The 17,958-nt window shown below is 37.0% G+C and overlaps 1 protein-coding gene across 16 annotated transcripts in view; it reads left to right on the plus strand.

Annotated features, from left to right (window-relative positions):
- Positions 1–17,958, plus strand: part of PARD3 (par-3 family cell polarity regulator) — a 443,154-nt gene that overhangs the window by 44,297 nt on the left and 380,899 nt on the right. For all 16 annotated transcript variants that reach the window (XM_074558690.1, XM_074559146.1, XM_074558909.1 and 13 more), the window contains exon 2: positions 4,494–4,595. In XM_074558690.1, coding sequence (XP_074414791.1) covers positions 4,494–4,595 — 102 coding nt within the window. The remainder of the gene's footprint in view (positions 1–4,493; positions 4,596–17,958) is intronic.

Here is a 17,958-nt window from a genome sequence, read left to right on the forward strand (position 1 = left end):
ATGTGGGAACATGAAATTGTTAGCTACAGAATGCTGAATGATACTACTTAAACTAATGGTTTTCTCAGTGTTTCCTTTGTGCTTTTTAGAAGTCATTTTATGTAATAAACAGAATGTGAATGACTGCATTCTTGTTGCCTTTGTAATGTGCTCTTGCTTCCAGTGCTGGTGTTCACTTAGCAAATATTTAACTTCCATTGTTGAGGATTAGAAAATGTGGTGCTCATGATCTTAAATTATGAGTACCTTTATAATCATCATCAAGTTGAAGAGTTAAATGGGTGTAGACAGGAAACAGGAGATCTGACTTGCTTAGACTTGAGCTGAGTGATGCAATATTTAAATGAAGATATTATAAATCAGGTTTAGCGTTACTTCTATCCTTGTATTCATTCAATGAACTGAACTTGCTGGTTCTTCTACATGAACTAGTGACAAAGGCATCTCTGCAGCTTTTTCAAAATAATTGTACTTTGCTAACTTACGCATTGGTGGAGCAGTGAAACTAATGAGTTTTCTATCACCATTTGTTTTTCTGCCTAAATGCATTGCAGATTTGGAGAGTGCAGTACCTTTTTACACAGTCGTGGCAGTGAAAGAATATAAATGTAGCTTTGTATTATTGACAAAATATGAAAATCTGATTCTACGATACAAATTCATACTGTTGCTGAAACAACAGCACCATGTCTGACTAAATGGTAACTCTGAAGCAGGTTTCCTGAAAAACTTGTGGGGGATGTAAAAAAATTTGTTTCATAGTTTTTTTTCCTTTTTTTCTTTTTTTTAACATAAACTTGACTTTTATAAACTTGATATACTTAGCTTTTTTTTCTTCTGTTTAGTAACTAGAAGACATTTTCTTGTGTTAGCACCCTATTGCACATGCCCTGAGCACTGTGGCTAAGTATTGGTGACAGTCCTTCATTTTTGCCATCTCAAAGAGATGAGAGCCCTGCTCTGCCACACAGAGGGGGGGATCTCAAAGGTCTTCAGGTGTCCTGAAGGAGTGACTGGACCACTTAGCCCCACAGACCAAGTTATGTGAACTCCAGTAAAATCTGTAAATAGCCAATTTCCACTTTAGGAACTGGTCTGAGCCAAAACAGTGTATTTGACTGCTTCAGAAAATGTTTGAGGACTGTACTACTGCTATTGCATAGGGAACTGTGAATATCTATTTACTGACTGAGATTGAGAAATGCAGCTTGACCAAGCCATGAATACAGATGCACTTGTAACATCCATGTAGGAGTACTTGAATTCCAATCTTTGTCAAGTCTGGTTCAGTTTCTTTCATATTTAGCAGACAGTGCATATGAGCTGACTCTAGACAACATTGTGTTCATTTTAGACAGATCACAGAACAGGAATTTAAATGTAAACATTTATGCAGTTTGGTTGTTTCATGTTGTTTGGTTGAATAATATACAGAAATAATTGCTAAAACTTGGAACCATAAATGGCTGTGGATTTTCATAACTTGGTAAAATCACTAGTTTCAATGTTTTCTTTTTTTCAGTTTCTTTTTTCCCCCAGTATGGTGTAACTAATCTGTGTGCAGTGTGAGTACTCCTTTTCCTCCTAGACCTCTCTTCCATCTCAATCCTCCCCCACCAAATCCTCAATTTATGCAAAACCTTTAATGGAGTAAAAGGGCCTCAAGAGAAGTCTGTTCTGATGTTTGGAGAGGGCTTTAATGAAAAGTTGCATTGTTATTTCATATTTACTTACCAAATCCCGCCAGAGTCAGTTCTTGCCAAACTAGTTTTATGTATTTCGTGTCTGGTCTTGCTCACGTATTGTTTTGTATCAGGACCTTGTCTGACAGGAAAAGCGACCAGAGCAGTTCAGGCTATGGCAGTACTAATAGGTGATGCAGTAAAAATGAAGTGTATCTAAAACTTCTTATGCAATATTGAGAAACTTTTAAAGGAAGTAATTAGTAGAAGCAGCTTATATATCAAAGCTATTTTTAAGTAGATTGTGCATGCTGAAATAGCACAATAGTTATTTAGAAATGGGTGTTTCTGTCATTGATTCTGTTGTTGTGAATGTTTTTTTACATTTGCCTTGGAGGTAGGAAACAGTTGTGGTAGGAAGCAAAAAAACAAGGATACATGGATATTGAAGTTGTAGTTTCAGCTTGGGTGCTGTTTGTTTTGATGGATGTAGCCTGGTCAGGAGCTAGTATTGGAGTTACCTGTTTTTAATGTTTCCATTCTTCAGTAAGAAGATTAATTGTTGCAAAGAAAAATGGTGAATTGGGTGACATATGAGGGATCAGGTGCTCCTAAAGCCCAAACTAAGTTTTCTGTCTGTGATTTTGCAGTGAAGAGTGGTTTATGGCTCAATTCCAGCTTAGGTTTGAGATGGACAATCTCAGCAGAGGAAACCTGAGTCAAGTCCTTCAGGAGTGCAAGGTGCTTCACTGCTTGTCTGTTTGGTTGTGTCTTCTACGTCTTGGTTTTTGCAAATATGTTTCAGTCTTTGGTAGATATGAGAGGCAGAGGAGATTTTTTAATGGGCTGGGGGATGAGGAAGGATCTTTTTTTCCTTTTAATCTGAGTGCAGAGTTTGTAAAGACTTCCCTTCAAACATGTTTGAGAAATGTTGGAAGATTTCTGGTGTACACAGGTGACTTTGTCCAACCCTGTCGGTGTTAGTGGTGTATTCAAACTTACAAGTTTATCCTACTGTTAGCATTATGTACCTTTTTTACAGTGCAGGTTTGTGTATTAACTAGCTATGTAGGCACCTCTATATGCATGACTGTGTGAATAATGTAATGCCATTTTTAATTATTCCCAAATATTTATTTTAAAAAAAAGTATGTTAGCTCCTGTAATATGCTACAACAGTAAATCTGTTTAGAGAAAACCCACATACTAGAAATCCAGTTAATTGTATAATAAGTGCTTACTTAGAAGAAATGCACCTTGCTTAGAAGGTAATGATATTTAATACTTAGAGAAATCAGAGAAACAAGTCTGTAATTTAATTTTTGGAATGACTTGCCTAATGACTGTAAAATGGAGTTCTGAAATCCGATCATCTAATGATGACGACTTAGAACAGTTTTTAAGGAGGATATACTTATACAAACAATGAAGTAAGTTTCAGAGTACCAGATATCTCCAAATTATTTGACCTATGCATGTATATCATATGCAAATACATAGTGTTCTAGGATATTAAAGCCAAGATGAATATCTATTTATGTTCTTTTGTGCAGCATGTTCTGTCAGGATTTAAATACCTATTTGGATTTAAGGGAATTCTGGTAGTCCTATTTCTTGTCCTGTTCCATCTTTGAGAAATTAAAATAATTTCCAGCCTTTTAGGGTGGAGGTTATTTATTTATTTATGACTTCTATTTTTAGTGTGGGTGGGTTTTTGTTCAGTTCAGGTTTGGCTTTGGTGTGATGTTTTTATTATTTCTGTTTTTGTTTTGTCACTTCTAGACACCATACCTAAAAAGGCTCATGCTAATTGCTATTTTTAGGAAGTCAGGAACTTTGCAAGTTGATGCAATTTTGATGGTCCTCCCAGCAGAAACTTTGTGCAGCCACGACTTCTCAGTGAAAAACAAGGGAGCTCTTTTACAGAGTGACACTGAACAACAGCCCAGGACGTTGGGGGTGTGTTTGAGGAGCAGGATTATGTAGTGTGATCAGGCCAGGTGGTTACAGGGCAACTTTCCCCCATTAGGAAACAAATCCTTTAAGAATAGCATGTCAAGTATTAACCAGCACTTGGATCATGTGCTGGAGACACTTTGTGGACACAGCCTTGCTCCCTATGGCTTCCTTTGCTATCAAAAGTAGCAATAAAGACTGTAAAGCCAGTCCTCCCAGTTACTGTTAGACACCTGTATGAACACAAAGCCACATGCACACATTTGTATGCATATATGTGTGTGTATATATGTCTGTGTATATATATCATTTTTTATTTCAAATGTAGAAAGTGCTCTTAGTACGTGCTCAATATCTTAGATTTTAGGTATTCCATTTACCACCTCTAGTGAAGGACAGGTAGAAAGCATTTTGATGGTGTTTAAATGTTGGTTTATGCCTTTTACAGCTGTTCTGTAAAACTCTCACATCTTTTACAGCTGCCTGTAACCTTTTGTGCCTGTTGACCACAGTCTGGCATGCTTTATTTTGTGGACAATATGTTTTTCTTCCTTTTATGGAAGGAATATTGGGAATGTAATGTGCAGTAATATTGGGAAGATGGCAGAGTCTTATGTGTCAGTGATGGGATTGTGACTCATGCAGATCTGATAGAAGAGGGAGGACTGCATATCGAGTCTGAGGCAATTTAAAAAGAGAACTTGGCATCTCAATTTACACTTATTTACAGAAATATGACCTAAATAGATGTTTTATGTCAAGAATTTGTAGGACTGTGATGCTGACTGTATGTTGGAATAACATTTTTCTGTTGGCATTTGATAATTGATACTATTTTGTTCTTCTTTTATGCAGGATGCAAACTACTGGATACAGGTCCATCGGCTGGAGCACGGGGATGGTGGCATCTTGGATCTTGATGACATTCTTTGTGATGTAGCTGATGACAAAGACCGTGTAAGTACACATGGCTACGAAAGCAGCGTGGCACAAACTGTGCATCAGCCCCTCAGTGGTGTGTGTTTGCTGCATGTGTCCCAAAGTGGGAGTCAACACAGAGATTTTTAGACATTTTTATGTAGTTTGCCTGACACATGTGAGAAATTGGATACTGTCAGGGTTTTTCTTTTAATTGAAATCATGGGTTTTCCATCCTTTCTGGTTCTTTAACAGTTCAGATAGGAAAAGGAGGTTGCAAGGATGAAAATACCTCAAACAGTGGAAAATAAATGTGCAAAATGTAAGTTGATAGTGTAGCTGTGTGTTACCAGTCAAATATGTGCAAAAAACCCTGCTGGTTTTAAACTATTGTGTTGGCTTTTTTTTTTCCTCAAAATAATTGTTTTTGGAGGAATTGCTAGTTACACAGAACTGGAGACAATAATTGTACGCTGCTGAGCCTTGGGTGCTTTTATTCTTGTTTAAGTAGTGATTTAGATCACGGTTGACTAAGAGGCCTTTTGGTTATTGGCTATTTGTTGTAGTTATAGATACAAGTATCTTTGAATTACTTGTTCAAAAAAATATGGATAAGAAACACTGTGGCAAACTGCAAAGTCATTGTAAATATGCTACTTTTCTCTAGAAAGCTGAAGCTCTTGAAAGCATCTGAGGCTGATACAGACTTCAGTCTGGAAACATGTTTCAGGACCACGCTCCTTCACAGACAGTATCTTTAATTGCCTCTGTTGGAACTGTCAAGGCTCCTTGAAAACTGGCCAAATGATGACTCCTAGGCTAATTTTTCAGAAATACATACTTTGCCTGTAGTTATTTCTTGTGACAAAACTTAATTGACATGGTTATTTCAACCAGGACTTTAGAAAGAAAAATTATGTGAGGAGTCTTGGGACATGAAGACTCCTCACTGTCTGAAATGTTGGGATTACTCAAGCTGTATAGAGTAACAGTGCTGAGTTTTCAGGAATTTCTTCCATAAAAATAGTGCCCAGATAAGATTTCATGAAAAGCTAATTAAAACCTCTAGTCGGTTATCTCATATTGAAGTGCTCAGCTGTGTGATTAGTTTAGCTTTTGCTGCTTTTGCTTACAGGCCTCTGGGAGGCTGGTGCAAGTTGTCACTAAATATAAATATTTATATATACACACACACAGAGACTTATTTGAATAATGCACTTCTTAGCTCCTCATGTGCTCTTCCCCTCAGAAGTTTGAGTTCTGGTGCTTCAAGACCTTATTCTTTGGCTGTTACCTTGCCTTGCTGCCTTCAAGTGGGATAATTCCTCACAGTGAAACTCTGTGGGTGTTTTTATGTGCATGACTAATAGCTGAAAAACTCTGACTGCAATTGAAGCAAGCTAAGTCATTATTACAATATTGTTTTTGTGTATAGATGGACAAGATACTTAGCAATTAGTAATATTTATCTCAGCATTTGCCAAGCTCATCTCTACTGATGGCACCTATGAGTTAAATCTCCTTTTTTTTTAAAGGACCTTGCAGCATTGATTAGGAAGGTGCAATCTAAACATGCACTGTACTATCCTAGTTTATATTCTTGAATTAGTCATTCTCACTTGACCTTCACGTTTGGGTCTTTTCAGGTATTTTGGTCATTAGTCATTGGTTTTTAGTTTCCCCTAGTGTGTTTTACAGCTGACCTTCCTGGCTCCCTTTAGTTTTTTGTTGTTACTTTGCCTCCATAGCAAGTGTATCAACTGGGTTTGTGTTGCTATTCACTAATACCCTCTCATTAATGCCAGGTTTGGAATATATCTCCAGTTAGGGATATTTTGTATCTTATCTGTGCACTTAAGCATACCTTGTAAAAAGGCATTTAAACAGATGGTGTCTAAACATGTAATTAAATGATTACTGAAGTCTGTAGGATTAGCTGTGCTTAAAATCAAACATTTGCCTATATCTCTCTTTCTTAAAATTGGGACAAAAATGTCTAGGATATTGGAAAACGAAACACTTCATGTTTTAGTGTTCATTTTCACAAGGAACTTCCTTACATTCTTGAAGAGAAGTTGGTGATGTTATTTACTACCTGAAATCTATTTTTTTGAAAATCAGTTTGCTCTTACCACAGTTCTTTAGACTTAAGGATCAGTGATAAATGCAGTTTTTGCCTTTGGTGATGCTGTTATGCTATAATTGTGCAGTGTCATATCAGCACAATACAGAATGCACAGCACCTAAGGACCACTTGTCCTCTTGATGGATTTATTGCTCTGTATAGTCAACTGCCACAGTAAAATAAAACACTTAAGTGATGTGAAGAATATATTTACTCCTATTCCACTGTCTCCATGGAGAAAATGTTTTGTCCTGTAACAAATACAAAGACCTCTAGAGCAGCTGTTCTGAATGGAATGAGAGAAGTATCTTTGATGGCGTCCTTCATGTTAAAATGCAGCGTGCTAGGGTGACTTTATTCTGTCACCTTCTTCTTCTTCATAGGGTGTCTTCTTCTGTCCCTATATTTTGTAATTCTCTTGTCACTTACTAAAACAGAATGGATGAGTAAGGGTTAGCTCTTTCAGTTGCTTTCTGGAATAATTTGTGATGCTCAGTGTTATTCCTCCTTAAAAAAAAAAAGGAGTAAAACGTGGAACAAACTACATGGAAAAACTGGTTTTGCTCAGCTGTTTGTTCCTTTGTTTGTTTCTGAAACAGCTTTACTTAAGCCCTTTAACTTAGTTCATTGAGAAAGTGCATAAAGCACTCTAACTTAGCCAGCATAAGATGTGGGCATTTATATTACACATATCACTGCATGTGAAGTTGCTTGGTTAATGCAGTTAGATAATAACCTTATAATAAAAAAATTAAATGCTCACTTGAATAATTTTTAGTAAACTTTTAAATATTTATTGAAATGTAATTTTTTTCAGGTTTTACTATGGAAATATGGATAGTTTTCAAATATGGAAACACAAATGTTTTTTGCATTTATCTATCTCTGTGTATAGATGAGTACAAATGGGCTGACTTGTTACTGTTTTTGAAAATTATTTGGCTATAAGAAACAAGATCCTATTTTCAGCTAGCGTTTAGTCAGCTGTGTAACTTACTTCCATTACTTTAAAAATACAGATTTCTTGTCTGTGGTGGTTAGACCAATATTTTAAAGATAGGTGAATAATCTGTTTTGTTTGGGTTTCTGTAACTTGCAAAAGTAGCCCTCTCCAAGAAGACTCTCAAAAAACATATGTCATCTTGATAAGCTTCCAACTTGATGATAGCATGCTTGATGACCTCAGTTCAGTATTTAGAAGGCAGGCATTCTCAGCAGCAAAAAAACCCAACAAACCCAACTGCAGAAAAAAACCCAGAACCCAACCATTTTTAACTGTGTTTTGTTCAGGTAGACTGAGGCTTGTAGAGACTTTGGTAATTGTCATACTTTGGCTGTAATATGGAAGTGGAAGTAATATGGATCTTATTCTAAGATCTCATAGACCCTTGTTTATCCATGAAAAAATGTTGAGAAAACTGTGGTGTAATCTCATTAAAAAAAAGCAACCAGGAAACCCAAAGTATATGTATAAATATTACTTGCTCCCATTGGAATTCTCAATGAATTAATAATTTGTATTTTGAACAACTTGAAAAGAAAGTTTGTTTGCAATTATATGTAATTTTTTAATGACTAGAAATGCTCAGACTGTTGCTCAGTGGGAAGCTTTAGAGATCAAGATGTCTGTTTGGTGTAGCTGTATTGCTGAGAAATCAGTTTTTTCTTTGGAGAGAACAAGGATCTGCCATTAACAGCCATTGGTTGTGATGGTCAGCTGGGTAAATAGAGCTACTTTGAAACAATGTAGGTGTGAACCTAATGTCAGTTATTCCTAAATTCGTTTGCTCCAATATACTTATTTTTGCCAAGTTAATTTGGGATTAACAACATGTAAATCCTAAAGGCCTTAGCATATTGTAAGTTCCTTTATCACTGCTAAATTCAACACTGGTTCTTAAAAATAACCACAGTAATTTGGTATATGCTTAGATTTACAGCCTGGCTTTATTTCTCTAAACTAAGGGAGGCATGGGCTTTCTTTGCCTGACTTAATATTTTCAAATATTCAGTTAGCTCTTCACCCTGCACAATTCATGCTTCCACCCACTGAGTGCAGTGACAAAAACCAGAGGAACATGGTTTGGTCTGGAGTGGAGTCTCCTGCTTCCCACAGTGTTTGTGTGTGTGCTGCTCTCTCTGGCCCAGGTCACTGGAAGTTCAAGGTGATGTTGGTGCTTAGTGCTGCTTAGACAAACTTTGAACCTCCCAGAAAGACACACAAGAAGTTGTTGGTTTGAGTGGAATACTTCTGGTGAGAATGGGATGGAGATTAATTTCATGGATCTGTGTTGAAATGGAATTTGTATACAGTCATGAACTAGAGTTAACTGTGTTAAGTAAGCAAACTGTGGCTGAAATTCTGTGAAATCAATTGTGCTTCATTTGCATCTGCTTTTAAGGGACCTACAGAGATTCTATTAATATTATTATGAAGTTAGTGCCTGCTTGCTTGAAGTGTGAAGACTTCTAGTGGGAAAAAGTCATAGAGCAGCTTCATCACATAATGTGGAGGCATATTAGGACCTTTTCCCAGTGTAATGGAAAGGAAATGAACTTCTGGGTTTTGTGTTAAAACAGATGGTCAATGCTAAATAATACTGTTGTTTTGTTTACTTCCTCTTGGAAAGCTCTGTTGAGTTAGAGAGGCATGTGATACACAAAATGTGGTTTGGAAAGGATGACTGTATTTTGTTTGTAACAAATGTTTACTGGGAGCCTACACAGAAAAAAGGCTATTTTGAGCAAATGCATTATAATGTTAAGGTTAAAGGCTAGCTGGGGACTGAAGGGCTGTGATTACAGTTTTCTGCTGCTATTGATTCTTGCTTTCTCACTCTTATTTTTTGGGCCAGTTATGCAAGACCTCACTTTTGTAGTAAATTCAGGGTAGGCCAGTGACAGCAGGATGCTGTTAGAAATAATGAGATTCTGGTAACCCTGTGCCTGTTCATTCACTCCAAAATCTTCAAGAGCTTTTGAAGTCAATGAAAGCTGTGCAGATGAAGTTGTGTTATCTTTAGATTTCTATCATTTCATAATCAGAATACTCAAAGTAGTGTTGTTTATTCTAAATTCTGGGTGTCTGTGCCTCATTTAAGCAAACATGCATCAGAATTTACATGTGATTTCTCTTTGATTCTGCAAGTTAGGAATTCAACCTTAAAATCATTAGTAGAGATTAACAACTCTTTGTGCTTCTTGTTTCTGCCATTAACAGATTAACACCCTGGATTGAATGAAGAAACAAGTTCTCCAGGTCCCATGCAGCAAATCTGACTGCAAAACCTTAAAATGCCCCAAAAGATTACTCAAATATGTTCTGCAGTATTTACTATACCATGATTGGTATACCCTTTTACCCCTCAACCTTTCTATTGAATTAATTGTCAGCTATAGCCATGATTATATTCTGCCACACTGTGCACCTTCTCTTTTCTTGTTGTGTGTCTTCATTGCCAGTATCCCTGGAAAACAGATGACCTTGAAAACAGTTTCTTGTTACTCACAAGTGGCTTGGCAAAACACATTTTGAGCATAAGGCATTCTTTTCTTGTAACAGCTTTAAATAACTGCTTGAGCCACCAGGCTTGGGAAAGTATTGATACTGGGAAAGAAACCCATCATGTGACAACCTCATGATTATTTTCTGTTCAAAAACTTCAGTTTTTGAACAATGGGCTCTTGATGGCATCTACTGTTTGGCAGTGGTTTTTATTTTAATTACGCTTTTAGAGATTGACATTTTCTATTACTGAAATTCTGAAAAATTGGTAAAACCACAATGTGTCCATTTAAACCAGGTGTTTTTGCATTAACACTATTGACTCAATGCTGGGATGGCCACATGATGATTTTTAGATCTGTCTTGCTGATGAATCTAAAGTAGAAAACCAAGTATTTGCGCAGCCTTTATTCCCAGCTGCTATTTTATGAAAACATTTGAAAGTAGCATACTCAAAATATAAATACTATCTTCAGTCAAAGAATGGAATTTAAATGCTTGTAGTATTTCTAATAGTAAACTAAATTTTAATTTCATAGTGTTTGTGGATGAGACTAATAAATAATCATAGATCCATGGAAGTGAGGAAATAAAGGCCGTAATACATGAATGTTGGAACATTGATTTTTCAATCCCTAAGAGATATTAGATGTAACTAAATGTTGTCTCCTAATTGCAGTACTTAGTTTTTCATCTCTCTCATCACCTTTCTTCAAATTGTTAATCTCATCATCACTTAGTTTTTTCTAGCTATGTGGTGACAGCATTTCCATTCAGAATTTGCTGTGTATTTGTGAGATAAATTGCAGTATTGGAATTCCTTTCCTGTAATGATGAAACAGTTGTGGTTTTGCACTAAGAACTCTCATGTAGGAGAGGACTGACATTTGTAAACCCATAAATCAGTTTCTATGGAGATCTGAAGAACTGCAGCTAAATATGACTTCTGAAAATTGAATATTTTGGTAAAAACTGTTCTCTGAGGAATAGCAGGCCCATGCATGAATATGATATACTGGATAAGATTGTGACAGTATTGTCAAGAAAGTAATATCTCACAATATTATGCCTGTATTCTGAGCAGAAAGACAGACCTGAGCAACAGCGACTGGGTTAGCATGGTCAAAAAACCCAGACCTGGCATGGAATAAGAGGAAAGGTTTTATGGATGTGTAACTGGTTTGAAGATGGAAAATAGGGCTTGTATTGTTCAATATATTTGCAATTGTACTGAGGGAAGATCTGAATACTGGAGTGACAAATTGCATTATTGTGTAGGGAACCACACATGGATGGTGGAGGCTGCTCATGAGGAGTTGCAGAAGCATCCAGGGAACAGACAATAACATGGTGGATGTAATATCATTTTGGCAAAGGTGATGTGCTTTAGAAGAGAAACTGCTTTAACTGAATACACAGACTGAGTTCTGAGCTAGCTCTTGTGTTTGGGAGAATGTTTCTGATTTTTCAGTGGACCTCTGGACATGGTGGCTTACATGTAAGGCACATCACCAGGTCTCAGAAGGCTTTCAGCATTTTGCCCTGTCTCTGCCTCTCCTCTGTGTTTTCACTCCCGTCCTGCTGCTTGGCTCATGTGGGCTCTGGCAGATTTGTTCAATCAAGGAGCAGAAGAACCTTCCTTGCAAAACAAACTGAGAGTTTTTCTGCTATTTCGTGAAAATTCTAAGTTCACCAAAGGACCTGGCAAGCTGAGGAGGAAAGGGAGAGGACTTTAGAGCTGAGAGTGGTTGAGGTATGAAGGAAGAAGAAAAATGGGAGCATGACTGGGCTGAGACCTTGCTTTCAGTGGTGCCTGTGTAGCTGCTGGAGAAGGTTGTGGTCTCTGTGGTGCAGCAAGGTGTGGTGGGATCTCTCTGCTGTGTGTGCTGCTGGTGAGCCCTCTGCTTCCTCCAGCACCAAACCAAGAAACCAAACATGTTTTTGTAGAGATAGCAAAAAGCACAGAGCAAATGCCAACACTGACCCCAGGTACAGACTAAAGTTCTCCACCAGCAGTATCTAAATGGACCAGGATCTCAGCCTTGAAAATATGTTGTCAGAAGCAAACTGTAGATAGCTGTAAAATCAGAGGTGATATTGAGAAGTGGTTCTTTGTTTTTTCAGTGCAAGCTCTGGGGTATCAAGTGAAGCTGTCATGAGAGTAGCTGTCTGCAAAAGAATATCTGTGATATTTATCAAATATCATAGATGCTTCACAAAGTTTTGGAGCATATTTTTTTTTCTTGATGTCATTTGCAAGCACATAATACTGAATACTCTGCTTATTTTAAGTCTTCAAAAAGGTGATGCTTGTAAATCATGGAAAATGGTAATTTGAGTAGGATTTCAATTTGTGAGAAAGTATTTCTTTAATCTAGAATTTGAAAACCACAGACTGTATTGAAGTGATGATGGTCCCAGTGTCAAATATTAGTAACATTGAAGGTCAGTATGTGGCTACAGATAATGACTGCTACAGTCTTATAAACACATCACAATTAAGAGAGACTTAGTACTAAAAATTTTTAATAATGTATTGTTTCTATGTCTTGTAATAATTACAGATTCACTGGTTAGATATAGTTGTAGATAATATGAAGCTGTGCTTTCTAATCCTTCACAGTGTAAATCTTCACAAAAATGTGCAGTGTATATGCAGTGAGATGCGCAGAATTAGGTCATTATGGCTAATACATTCTTAACATTCTAATAGTTTTTGGTTAATTTTAGCAATATCACTGTGTCCTAGAGGTAGATTATTCATCCTACAACAAATGAAAAAGTTTTAGCAAAGGGTGGTTATGGGGATTCATTAACACTACTCTTTTACTCCTTGATATCAGCAGGTCTTAAAAGAAATGCTGCTCCAACTTCACAGCTGTTTCCTAACAGAGGTAGTGAGACTCATACACCAGAGGACTGACCCATATTAGAGCTTAATTATAGTAATGGATAATCCTGCAACTATAAATTATTCATAGTTGTTTTGTACGCCAAGTAGCATCATGAATAAAATAAGGAAAAGTTTCTGGAAAAGACCCTGGTCAATGCCTACGTTTGTCAAAATGTAGTTTTCCTCCTTATCTTTCAACGTGGATTAAATGGTTTGTAGAGCTTGGCCCTTTGGATGTGTTTTGTTTAATGGAAATCAGTAGCAGCAACTCTCAGGGCTCTACACCCTTGTAGAGTTCCTTGACTAATGCCTTATGCAAGAGAAACATTCCTACCTAAACACAGTCCTGTGCAAAAGCTGCAATCTCAGCTGTCTGATAAGATTCCCACACTGTCACTGGGATGAGAATTCATTACCCTCTTATCCATTGATACCAACAAGTCTTAAGAGACTGTTGTAACTCTGTAGTTATTTCCAAGGAAGGACAGTAAGGTTCAGAGTCAGGTACTTCATTTTCTAGTTGTCTTAGAAGTTGAAGTATTTCCTAGGTTTGTAGTGTGAATAGTCTTACTGACAAGGAGAGAGCATGGAATATTTAGATTAGAGTAAAATAGGGCCCCTAATGCATTTAATGGGATGGTTACTGCATGCTGAAGCTTTCTTCAGGAAGAGCCTTGGATCCAAAGAGAGGAAAATAATACTGTCTTTTTTTAAGGAGCTTTCACCAGTCTGACTTGCCAGTTGACTTCCCAGCAGTAGCCCAGAGAGGAAGGAGTTAAGAAGATGCTTTGAACCCAATGTCTTCTGCTTCATCCCCACACCCTGTTGGTGTACTTCCACACCCAGCTGGTGTGCAGGGAGCTACCTCCCGTTCACCTTTAGCGTGCTCAGCAGGATAGTCACTACGTTCTCAGATTAGCATCACTGCTGAAGCCTGTCTGCAAGAAGGAGTTCTGCCTGCTCCTCAGTGACATTAAGCATTGCAGGACCATTGGATTTTTTCAGTTTTTACAACCTGTTGGAAGAACTGAAACTGTTATTCCGTGGGCTCCATTCCTTACAGGCTGCTAGATTTTCCTGTAGATTGAAGACTGTTTGATACAAGCTTGGTGGGAGCTTGATGATACTGAGTTTTTACTTTCTTGGGATGCTGTTTACTTGAAGGTAACCATACTTTGGATGAAATGGCAGACATACCTAAGAGGAAAATTACAAAGAAGTCGTCGTCTTTTTCATATGATCGCCGGAGAGATTCAGTGAAAGTTAGGAGACAGTCCAAGTCTCTCAGCTTTAAGTCTGCTAAATTGGGTGCTCAGAAACAGCAGGCACAGAAAAAGCAGGTTTGTATTCAGATATTCCTCAGAAAAAATTCTTGCCTTCTAAATTTTTGTGGAGTTTGTAAATCTTATTGTGTTACTATGAAGCGGTAAGCAATCTCTGCTGACTTGCAGTCTGTGTGTCTGTAGCTATGTGTGAGCATACAAGCTTGTGTGCAACTAAAGCTGGATTTTTTTCCTGTAATATTTAAGAGCTAGATAGATTTTTGGTGTTAATTTCATGCTGAGAAAAGTCTGCATCTTTTCTGCTTTTAAGATGTGATTTATAATTTGTTTTGTCTCAAGGAATTGCTCCTATAGTGCAGTAAGTGTCCTGTGAACTTTGTGAGTGGTTTGTTGTGCTGAAAAACATGATGGGTGCTGAAACTTTTGAAATTATTATTCAGATTACAGCTGTTCCACTGTTCTTCACTGTTGTTAATTTTTTTTAATGTTGAAATGTACCAGACTGAGAGCTTTAGGGAGTGAAATATCTTACTTATTCCAGAACAGGTAATGCAAGTCAACAGAAGCACCTGTTCTGGTGGGACCAGTTCTTGGGTTAGAGGGCAGTTCAGTGCCTTGGCAGTGCTGCTCTGCTGTAGTGAGAGACTTTCATACGCAGGTCTTGCTTTATATTTTGTTGCTGGAATCTAATTAAATGAAATTTCTCCCAAGAGAAGATGCAGTGGGAACTGTTGTAAAGGGAATAAAAAAGTGAGTCAGTTCATGAAATATGTTTGTATACTGATCCTAAAATTTAATCTAATATGGAAGGAGTATGGGATCACTGACTGTTATCCATCTCTCGCTCTGCACTTGTGTGCACCTTCTTGAAGAGTTTAAATGAACTTTACAGGAGTTTTTAATTACCTGTGTACAACATAAGGTGCTTTAACATGTTGCAAATAGTGTTTCTTCAAATGTTTTGAAATAGACTAGATTTTCAGTAGCACTAAAGTGAATTTCTTGCAAGCAAGTAGTTTTCAGACCCTGACCATTCCAACCGCTTCTAAATTTTTGAGGGCATATATCCCTTCAGATTTAAGAGAATGTAAGTTATTGTGTCCAGTGTAAACTTTGGTGTGAGATTGAAAATACAATGTATTTTATATGTGTGGGATCATATTTGATTTTATTACTATTTCTCTTGTTCTTGGAGTATTAAAATGTCTATTTACATAGCAAGAAATTCACTAGTAAAATAGTAGAATATTCCAGCTTATTGGGATTCTTTAGTGTTAATTATAGGCACAGCTGAAGCTGTTTTTCTTGAATTGAAGTTCCAGAAATTCAAATCAGGAAATACTTGAAGAAATCAGAAAAACCTTCAAAAGTGCTGCAAGCTCTGACAATCCTACTGCACTCCTACCCATTATTTAATGTCTTTTTTTAGAAGTAAAAATAATAAATCTCAGTTTTATGAAAATTTGGAGTACTAAATGACATCTGTGAACATTCAAGTTCATTGAATCTTTTGGGGAACTAGAATTTTATTTTTGGGTGCAAATCAATGAGTACCCATGTATTGTGATTTTAACAGACCATAAGGTTCTTGAGTCCACTCATTTTTTGGGTGTCTGCCATGGTTACTGTGTGACCTCTAGTGGTTAATGAAAAATATGCTCAATTACTGAATTCAGGCTGTTGCTTCAACAAGTTCTGAATGTGTATTCTTGCTGGTTTCTTTATTTAATCTTCTAAATTCTGTTTTTATTGAAAATAAAAAGGCGTCATCTGCTTTAGCTAAGCCTTTTGTGGTGTCACTTCCAGAAAAAGTGCTTTGCTACAAATTGGTACTCATAGGGATGTGTGTCTGAACTCCAGCACTCATAGATGCAGAATTGTGGGAGTAGTTTTAAGAGACTTTTACTACTTTGGCTTGGTTGCAATATGTTAGTGAGTGATACATCTGAAATGAAGCACTCTAGACAAAGGTCCATTTTGATAACTTTTGTGTATTGCATAGATCTAAACAAGGGCTTTTCTGACTCAAGAATGTATTTTTCCCCTTCTAGAGGCTCCAGTAACTGCAAGAACAGTTAATTTTTCCTACAGGCTTGGTCTTGTTTCAGTCTTCAGATCATTATAATTAAGTGAGACAGAACCATTCTTACCTCCTCCCTGCCCTCCCCCCTTCCCACGGGGGCAGCCACTTCTGTGTGTATTGGAAATGCTGTTGAACACCAAGCACAACTGCATCTGTTGCTGTTGGACTTTAAAAAGTATGGGTTTGAAGTTACCAGAATCTGATCAGTTTTCAAGCAGCCAGAACTAACTGTGGTCAGTGTCAGTGTTTGTCACACAGACTCCTTCCAGGCCTGGGTTACTGAGTGAGCAGAAATTCACTTACAGCACCCGGAGAAAAGTTCCTTAAAAATGCTCTTCTTTGTTGAGTTTCTTTCTCATTTTTTTAGAAACATTTTTTCTAATAGATGTTTGACATCTGAGAATATTTAAAACTGTGCTTTGGTCTTTGCTGTTTTAGGAGACAATAGGAGACTTTGCTGCTCGCAACATATGTGGTTTTACTTGGGTGGTTCCCTGGAGGAACAATACTCTGCTTCTGCTTATACAGGCAGGCAAGCCAAAATTACTTTTTAAATGTTTTGGTAGATTGATATCAATCAAAGTCTCTTAAAATCATAGCATGTTGCAAAACCTTGTTCTGCTTCCTTAGTATCACTGACCTCCCTTTTTTGCAGTTTAATTTCTTATTTTTCTTTTTTGTGGTAAAATTTCATTTTGACCTCCCCCTAATGAAAACTATTTAATTACTGGTAAAATAGTAATAAGAATCTGAGAATATTTTTAAAGAAACATTTTTCATTTTCTGAATTATAGTGATGTTAGAAAATGTTAAGGCAAATTGCTGTGCATCTCTTTTGCTGTTCCGTGGGTTTTTTTGTTAGCTTAGCGAACTTACTAGAAATGGAAAATCATGAAGTGTTCAAACCCATCAATGTCATATATACTATCTGAGGTAGCAACAAACCTCTTTCAAGATAATCTTCCCATCAAATTATTTATTAGTACAGATCACTTTTTTAATCTATTGTTTTCCTACGCTTATCTGTTCTGAGGTAGAAAATCTCGTAATTGCATTCACTGGCTGCTAATATTGTCATATTGGTTGATCTGGATAGAAATCACATTCCAGAAATATGTAGGCTGGTCTTCTTAGGTGTACAAGTATTATGCAACATAACGTATAAAATATTTGGTAGTTTTAAGAGAAGTTGATGTCTCTTGTTGTGTTTCGAATGCAGAACAAAGTTGCATGAAGTATAAACTGTAAATAAGTAAAAATTTGAGATCAAAATCCTTATGTGCAGGAGACCATAAAAAATAGATCCAGTTTTATTTTTAGCTGTTTGGTGAGAGCTTCTCAAGTCTTCTCTTTTCATCACCAACTGACTGATTACTGGGACATGGGGTGGAGCCTCAGTGGATTAATTAAGATCTGAAACTGTTTTCCTGATAACTGCTTATGTGTCGCACACAGCATTTTGGAACCTGGCAAAGTTCCATGCTCATACAAGGCTTGCATAGACAGCAGATTT

Source organism: Zonotrichia albicollis, chromosome 1, assembly GCF_047830755.1.
Source record: "Zonotrichia albicollis isolate bZonAlb1 chromosome 1, bZonAlb1.hap1, whole genome shotgun sequence".
In the NCBI taxonomy this organism is placed as follows: Eukaryota; Metazoa; Chordata; class Aves; order Passeriformes; family Passerellidae; genus Zonotrichia; species Zonotrichia albicollis.